Below are 8,928 nucleotides of genomic sequence, written 5' to 3'. Positions count from 1 at the left end.
ACAGTTCAAACTGGAGCAGCAGCACGGCCAGGTGGACATGACTCCTGATGACTCCTGGCTGTCCCCAGTGTATATATACACCATACGTACCCTATATACACTATACGTACCCTATATACACCATACATACTGTATATACACCAGATGTACTGTATATACACCATACGTACCCTATATACACCATACGTACCCTATATACACCATACGTACTCTATATACACCATACGTACACTATATACACCATACATTCTGCATATACACCATACGTACCCTATATACACCATATGTACCCTATATACACCATACGTACCCTATATACACCATATGTACCCTATATTCACCATATGTACCCTATATACACCATACGTACCCTATATACACCATACGTACTCTATATACACCATACGTACCCTATATACACCATACGTACCCTATATACACCATACATTCTGCATATACACCATACGTACCCTATATACACCATATGTACCCTATATACACCATACATACCCTATATACACCATATGTACCCTATATACACCATACGTACCCTATATACACCATACATACTGTATATACACCAAACGTACTGTACATACACCATACCTTGGTTGTTAAAGCAGTACTGGTATATATTTTCTTTCTGTGCTTTTTCCAGTGGTCTCACTGTGCTTTGGTGATGGAGTATTGGTGCTGCTGTGGTGGTGACATCATCACTAAGGGCCTGGCTGGAACCTTACAGTGTATATATTTTATTATTACCTCAGTGGTGTTGATGTTGCTATTCATCTCCTGTGTTGGACCACCAACCCATGTTATGAATGTGTCTGTTGTGAGATGACTACAGTATAATTATGTGACTTATTAAAATAAACATTATGACACAACAAAAAAAACTGAACAGGTGCTCTAGTGTCTTTCTTAAACTCACACAATATGTTGTTTGAATTACAGACTGACTGCAGCTTTAAAACAGTGACGGCAGCAATAAACAACAGTAGGCGACAGGGATGCACAATGAATGGGACTTCGGGGGTAAAACAAGAGACTTGAAAAGGTGTGAAGGAACTGGGTAGAACACCAGAGCTGGTGAAAGTTCTAAATTAGAATAACGGAACCCAGTAAAACATTCAAAGCCAAGTGGTTTCATACCTTACAACTGGAGATGGTTCAAATTCGTAATTCTACGGCTCCAACTCCAGACAGTTCCATAGTAGGTGAATTATTGTACTTTTGAATTTAAGGCCTGAGGAAGAGTCTACAGTCATGCAAATGAAATAGTAACATTGCCACCGTGTGGTAACAACTGATAGTCCATCAACATTACCGGCAACAAACAACTTGAAAGGAGGGAATTATGTTCGATTAATTAAATACAGTAATAATAATAATACCGGTCAAATTATCTCATAAATAGCCAAGAAACAAACAGTTACGTGTCTATCCGTTGTATTAAAAAAAAATGCATCATTTGTTATTTTCAGCTTAATAACAAGCTGCATTAGCAGGAAATCAGGCCACGCATGTTAGGTTGCAGTGTGGGAACGTAACCACACGGGGGCGCTGTGGAGGATTTAGTTTCTCCCGGGGCTTTAGACTCGGCGCAACAAAAAACCAAGTTATTCGCATTTGACCCACTTTCTGATTTGAAAGGAAAGGCTGCTCTCTCTCTTCCCGATAGATAGTTATATAGCAGGCGGTAGAAACCAACACTTTCCAACCAGATCCGAGAGAGAGAAGAGGTGAACATGGACATGAAAAAGAGAATTCACCTAGAACTGAGAAATAGGACGCCGTCGGATGTAAGTAACTCATTTGATTGATCTAGATCTGTAGGTATTTAAGTAGATAACACCAAAGTTTACGGTGTGTGGGAAGTCATGGCGAGCACATGGGGTCCTCTCATATAAGAACCAAGCCTACTGCTAGAAATGTATGTTATTTACAAACTTTACGTTTTCTCCAAATCAAAATTCAGAAGATAAATATGTATATTGTAAACTAGATAGCAAAACTGTATTTGATTTCGTTGGTTTTTGCCACCGTCAGTTAACCGGGTTCATGAGGTAAACAGGAAAATGGCTAAGTAAGTACATATTTTACCCAAATAAAAATATAGTTGTATTTCTATATTGTAAGCCATCTGCAGTTTTATTTTATACATCTGTATATTTTGTAACAACCAGGCTTACTATCAGCCAGCTATAGTAGTTAGCATCAGCTAGCTATCAGCCAGCTACAGTAGTTAGCATCAGCTAGCTATAATAGTTAGCATCAGCTAGCTATCGGCCAGCTATAGTAGTTAGCATCATCTAGCTATAGTAGTTAGCATCAGATAGCTATAGTAGTTAGCATCAGCTAGCTATCAGCCAGCTATAGTAGTTAGCATCATCTAGCTATAGTAGTTAGCATCAGCTAGCTATAGTAGTTAACCTCAGATAGCTATAGTAGTTAGCATCAGCCAGCTATAGTAAATAGCACACTGAACTTAGCTAGAAGCTAGCATAGCAGTAGCCATTATTATGAGACCTCAACGTGTTAGCATGTTGGCTAACTAGCTAGCTACAAAGACAGCGAATCATCACACCATTTTTTCAAAGCTACCAAATAGAACATTTTTAGTCGACTGAAACTATATTAAATGTACATTGGCCATGAACCGTTTGGGTACACTTTAACCGGTTAAATATCATTATTTAGTTGGCTAACAACGCGTTTCTACTTTAGCTGGTCAAATAACGCTACATCACGTGTCCCGAGTTTACAAACAGTTCAGTTTCTGAGCATGACTACTATTCAGGCCAAATAAAATAACTTCGAAACACAAAATGAAAGTTTTTGATATAAATACTGGTAAAATATTTCCACATAACTAGCTTTACTAGTGAAACAACAGACTAGTCTCTTTCTCGTCTCCCAGGTTCAGGAGCTGGTCCTGGATAACTGCCGGTCGAACGAGGGGAAGATGGAGGGCGTAACGGAGGAGTTTGAGAACCTGGAACTCTTGAGTCTCATCAACGTCGGCCTCATCAACGTCTCAAACATACCCAAACTGGGGAAATTAAAAAAGGTACAGCTACAATGGTTTGTGTTTATTTTACATCTCCATACTCAAACTGGGAAAGGGTCGTTAGCCTGCACACTAGGTCTCACTGCTGTAGTACTGTTTTTAAAATAACGTTGCATCATAGTAGACCAGCATGAAACTACTGTAGTAGGTTATCTTATCTCTTTAACTGAAAGTTGGGCCACGTGGAGTGTTTACTACCCTCAGCATGGAGGGTATATAAGGTTATATAAAATAAATACAATTTGACTAAAATCACACTGGCTGTATTAGACTTTAGAATTGCACTGGGGGCATAGTTATTTCACAGTACAGCCTTACCTATGGTTTGTAGATCAATGACATGGGATATCCGTCTACTCAGTGACAGAGAGTATTTCCTCCTCTTCTTCTTCTGTAGTTGGAGCTGAGTGACAACAGGATATCCGGTGGTCTGGAGGTGCTGGCTGAGAGGCTGGTCAACCTCACACACCTCAACCTCTCTGGGAACAAGTTCAAGGACATCAGCACACTGGAACCACTGGTGAGACTGTCTATAAGACGGCTATAGCTGGGAGTACGATTGGTTATAACCTCATTGTCTAACTTGAAATAAGACTGTTTACCGCTCTTTGTGTGCCTTGTAACCGTGACTACGTCAGTTGTAGTTTGAATGAACTGTCATGACCCCCCCCCCCCACACACACAATTTAGAAAAAGCTTCCCATACTGAAGTCCCTGGACCTGTTTAACTGCGAGGTCACCAACCTGGGAGACTACAGAGAGAGCATCTTCAAGCTCCTCCCACAGCTCACGTACCTGGATGGCTACGATATCGAAGACTGCGAGGCCTCCGACTCGGACGGCGAGGGAGACGGGATCGATGATGACGACGACGATGAAGGTAGAACTTAAATCCGATTTAGAAATAGCAACTGGTTGACATGCGGGAAGAACATCGAGGGTCACTTGAATCTGACTGGACAGATTTTAAATTTTTTTTAAACCTTTATTTAACCAGGCAAGTCAGTTAAGAACACATTCTTATTTTCAATGACGGCCTGGGAACAGTGGGTTAACTGCCTGTTCAGGGGCAGAACGACAGATTTGTACCTTGTTAGCTCGGGGGTTTGAACTCACAACCTTCCGGTTACTAGTCCAACGCTCTAACCACTAGGCTACGCTGCCACCCCAGATGAACTGTTTGGTTATTAGTCTTTATGATGATGATGATGATGATGATGGTCAAAAGTGTATAGGGGTCTGTTTCTGAAATATCCAATTGATTGAAATGGCACTTAACTAAGCTGGTGTTTTTCCATGGTCTGTCCTGTGGAACAGAGGGGGAGGGTAGTGGGTCTAATGTTGTCTCTGGTCTGTCCTGTGGAACAGAGGGGGAGGAGGGAGACTGTTGTCTCTGGTCTGTCCTGTGGAACAGAGGGGGGGGGTAGTGGGTCTAATGTTGTCTCTGGTCTGTCCTGTGGAACAGAGGGGGAGGGTAGTGGGTCTAATGTTGTCTCTGGTCTGTCCCGTGGAACAGAGGGGGAGGGTAGTGGGTCTAATGTTGTCTCTGGTCTGTCCCGTGGAACAGAGGGGGAGGGTAGTGGGTCTAATGTTGTCTCTGGTCTGTCCCGTGGAACAGAGGGGGAGGGTAGTGGGTCTAATGTTGTCTCTGGTCTGTCCCGTGGAACAGAGGGGGAGGGTAGTGGGTCTAATGTTGTCTCTGGTCTGTCCTGTGGAACAGAGGGGGAGGGTAGTGGGTCTAATGTTGTCTCTGGTCTGTCCTGTGGAACAGAGGGGGAGTCTGAGGACTTCGATGAGGAGGATGATGATGATGAAGAGGTCATTGCAGAGGAAGATGACGACAGTGCGGAGAGTGAAGAGGTAAGATCCGGCCCATGGAGGGGGCTATTTTTGTATTTATACGATTTCGGGGGGGAAACTCTGTATACTTTTATACAACCAATTTTCAGTGCAGCCCTCGAACTGGTTAAACACCGACTGCTCCCCCTGAAAAACAAATCTGGGGTAACGGGATGCCCTCTGGGGGGGTAACGGGATGCCCTCTGGGGGGGGTAACGGGATGCCCTCTGGGGGGGGTAACGGGATGCCCTCTGGGGGGGGTAACGGGATGCCCTCTGGGGGGGGGGGGGTAACGGGATGCCCTCTGGGGGGGGGGGGGTAACGGGATGCCCTCTGGGGGGGGGGGGTAACGGGATGCCCTCTGGGGGGGGGGGTAACGGGATGCCCTCTGGGGGGGGGGGGGTAACGGATTGCCCTCTGGGGGGGGGGGTAACGGGATGCCCTCTGGGGGGGTAACGGAATGGCTAAGACTTGAACAATATTCTTACAGTAGGCTTGACTCCCTAAGTACAGCCTCTGCTGACACCTATGAGTTTCTTATATGAACACCCACACCGTTTCGCATGAGCAACAAGTTAGCGTGCTGGGTCACACTACACTGCAGGTGTTAGCACACACATCCCTGGGTCACACTACACTGCAGGTGTTAGCACACACATCCCTGGGTCACACTACACTGCAGGTGTTAGCACACACATCCCTGGGTCACACTACACTGCAGGTGTTAGCACACACATCCCTGGGTCACACTACACTGCAGGTGTTAGCACACACATCCCTGGGTCACACTACACTGCAGGTGTTAGCACACACATCCCTGGGTCGCACTGCAGGTGTTAGCACACACATCCCTGGGTCACACTACACTGCAGGCGTTAGCACACACATCCCTGGGTCGCACTGCAGGTGTTAGCACACACATCCCTGGGTCGCACTGCAGGCGTTAGCACACACATCCCTGGGTCACACTACACTGCAGGTGTTAGCACACACATCCCTGGGTCACACTGCAGATGTTAGCACACACATCCCTGGGTCACACTGCAGGTGTTAGCACACACATCCCTGGGTCACACTACACTGCAGGTGTTAGCACACACATCCCTGGGTCACACTGCAGATGTTAGCACACACATCCCTGGGTCACACTGCAGGTGTTAGCACACACATCCCTGGGTCACACTACACTGCAGGTGTTAGCACACACATCCCTGGGTCACACTACACTGCAGGCGTTAGCACACACATCCCTGGGTCACACTACACTGCAGGTGTTAGCACACACATCCCTGGGTCACACTACACTGCAGGTGTTAGCACACACATCCCTGGGTCACACTACACTGCAGGTGTTAGCACACACATCCCTGGGTCACACTACACTACAGGTGTTAGCACACACATCCCTGGGTCACACTACACTGCAGGTGTTAGCACACACATCCCTGGGTCACACTACACTGCAGGTGTTAGCACACACATCCCTGGGTCACACTACACTGCAGGTGTTAGCACACACATCCCTGGGTCACACTACACTGCAGGTGTTAGCACACACATCCCTGGGTCGCACTGCAGGCGTTAGCACACACATCCCTGGGTCACACTACACTGCAGGTGTTAGCACACACATCCCTGGGTCACACTACACTGCAGGTGTTAGCACACACATCCCTGGGTCACACTACACTGCAGGTGTTAGCACACACATCCCTGGGTCACACTACACTGCAGGTGTTAGCACACACATCCCTGGGTCACACTACACTGCAGGTGTTAGCACACACATCCCTGGGTAGCACTGCAGGCGTTAGCACACACATCCCTGGGTCGCACTGCAGGCGTTAGCACACACATCCCTGGGTCACACTACACTGCAGATGTTAGCACACACATCCCTTTGTGCTGTTGTCTCTACCTTCGTTCCCTGTGTGCTGTTGTCTCTACCTTCGTTCCCTGTGTGCTGTTGTCTCTACCTTCGTTCCCTGTGTGCTGTTGTCTCTACCTTCTTGCTGTTGTCTCTACCTTCGTTCCCTTTGTGCTGTTGTCTCTACCTTCTTGCCCTGTGTGCTGTTGTCTCTACCTTCGTTCCCTTTGTGCTGTTGTCTCTACCTTCTTGCCCTGTGTGCTGTTGTCTCTACCTTCGTTCCCTTTGTGCTGTTGTCTCTACCTTCGTTCCCTGTGTGCTGTTGTCTCTACCTTCGTTCCCTTTGTGCTGTTGTCTCTACCTTCGTTCCCTGTGTGCTGTTGTCTCTACCTTCGTTCCCTGTGTGCTGTTGTCTCTACCTTCGTGCCCTGTGTGCTGTTGTCTCTACCTTCGTGCCCTGTGTGCTGTTGTCTCTACCTTCTTGCCCTGTGTGCTGTTGTCTCTACCTTCGTTCCCTGTGTGCTGTTGTCTCTACCTTCGTTCCCTGTGTGCTGTTGTCTCTACCTTCGTGCCCTGTGTGCTGTTGTCTCTACCTTCGTGCCCTGTGTGCTGTTGTCTCTACCTTCGTGCCCTGTGTGCTGTTGTCTCTACCTTCTTGCCCTGTGTGCTGTTGTCTCTACCTTCTTGCCCTGTGTGCTGTTGTCTCTACCTTGCCCTGTGTGCTGTTGTCTCTACCTTCTTGCCCTGTGTGCTGTTGTCTCTACCTTCTTGCCCTGTGTGCTGTTATCTCTACCTTCTTGCCCTGTGTGCTGTTGTCTCTACCTTCGTTCCCTGTGTGCTGTTGTCTCTACCTTCTTGCCCTGTGTGCTGTTGTCTCTGCCTTCGTTCCCTGTGTGCTGTTGTCTCTACCTTCTTGCCCTGTGTGCTGTTGTCTCTACCTTCTTGCCCTGTGTGCTGTTGTCTCTACCTTCTTGCCCTGTGTGCTGTTGTCTCTACCTTCTTGCCCTGTGTGCTGTTGTCTCTACCTTCTTGCCCTGTGTGCTGTTGTCTCTACCTTCTTGCCCTGTGTGCTGTTGTCTCTACCTTCTTGCCCTGTGTGCTGTTGTCTCTACCTTCTTGCCCTGTGTGCTGTTGTCTCTACCTTCTTGCCCTGTGTGCTGTTGTCTCTACCTTCTTGCCCTGTGTGCTGTTGTCTCTACCTTCTTGCCCTGTGTGCTGTTGTCTCTGCCTTCGTTCCCTGTGTGCTGTTGTCTCTACCTTCTTGCCCTGTGTGCTGTTGTCTCTACCTTCTTGCCCTGTGTGCTGTTGTGTTTGTCCCATGTTTGTGTTGCTGCCTTGTTATGTCGAACTAAAATAAATTGAATAACCCTGAAACTACCCTGCAGACAGGTGATCGGTGTACTAACTGTTTCTCTCTCTAGGATGGGGAGGTGAACGGAGATATCGATGATGATGATGATGACGACGAAGATGATGGTTAGTAGCGTTATCCAATCACATGTCTGGTGTAGGTCTATCCTGGTCTGGAAGTAGGTCTATCCTGGTCTGGTGTAGGTCTATCCTGGTCTGGTGTAGGTCTATCCTGGTCTGGTGTAGGTCTATCCTGGTCTGGTGTAGGTCTATCCTGGTCTGGTGTAGGTCTATCCTGGTTTGGTGTAGGTCTATCCTGGTTTGGTGTAGGTCTATCTTGGTCTGGTGTAGGTCTATCTTGGTCTGGTGTAGGTCTACACAACCAGACACGTTCTTCTGTTTGTTACCCGTGTCTAAATGTCTTTCTTCTTTAGATGAGGATGACTCTCCAGCGAAAGGAGAGAAGAGGAAGAGGGATCCTGAGGATGATGACGATGATGAAGATTCAGTGTCCTCCCCACCACCCCTCAATCTCTGATACCTCCCCTCCACCCCCTCAATATCTCTGATACCTCCCCTCCACCCCCCCAATATCTCTGATACCTCCCCTCCACCCCCTCAATATCTCTGATACCTCCCCTCCACCCCCTCAATATCTCTGATACCTCCCCTCCACCCCCTCAATATCTCTGATACCTCCCCTCCACCCCCTCAATATCTCTGATACCTCCCCTCCACCCCCTCAATATCTCTGATACCTCCCCTCCACCCCCTCAATATCTCTGATACCTCCCCTCCACCC

The 8,928-nt window shown here is 47.3% G+C and overlaps 1 protein-coding gene across 1 annotated transcript; it reads left to right on the top strand.

Moving 5' to 3' along the window:
* Window positions 1–1,607: 1,607 nt before the first annotated feature.
* On the top strand, window positions 1,608–8,718 carry LOC109909807 (acidic leucine-rich nuclear phosphoprotein 32 family member D). The gene is made up of 7 exons (XM_031832649.1): window positions 1,608–1,802; window positions 2,921–3,070; window positions 3,468–3,590; window positions 3,761–3,950; window positions 4,842–4,930; window positions 8,198–8,252; window positions 8,561–8,718. The coding sequence occupies exons 1-7, from the start codon at window positions 1,749–1,751 to the stop codon at window positions 8,662–8,664; spliced, it is 765 nt and encodes a 254-aa protein (XP_031688509.1). The 5' UTR covers window positions 1,608–1,748; the 3' UTR covers window positions 8,665–8,718.
* Window positions 8,719–8,928: the final 210 nt, after the last annotated feature.

This window comes from Oncorhynchus kisutch, linkage group LG9 (assembly GCF_002021735.2).
Source record: "Oncorhynchus kisutch isolate 150728-3 linkage group LG9, Okis_V2, whole genome shotgun sequence".
NCBI lineage: Eukaryota > Metazoa > Chordata > Actinopteri > Salmoniformes > Salmonidae > Oncorhynchus > Oncorhynchus kisutch.
Note: the sequence above shows the minus strand (reverse complement) of the source record. Positions and strands in the feature narration are given on the sequence as shown.

Bases quoted from the DNA above. Each gene is read 5' to 3' on its own strand.
- LOC109909807 (XM_031832649.1), top strand. From the start codon at position 1,749: ATGGACATGAAAAAGAGAATTCACCTAGAACTGAGAAATAGGACGCCG. The intron at 3,071-3,467 runs GTACAGCTACAA...CTTCTTCTGTAG, and splicing joins AACTGGGGAAATTAAAAAAG to TTGGAGCTGAGTGACAACAG. The intron at 3,951-4,841 runs GTAGAACTTAAA...CCTGTGGAACAG, and splicing joins TGATGACGACGACGATGAAG to AGGGGGAGTCTGAGGACTTC.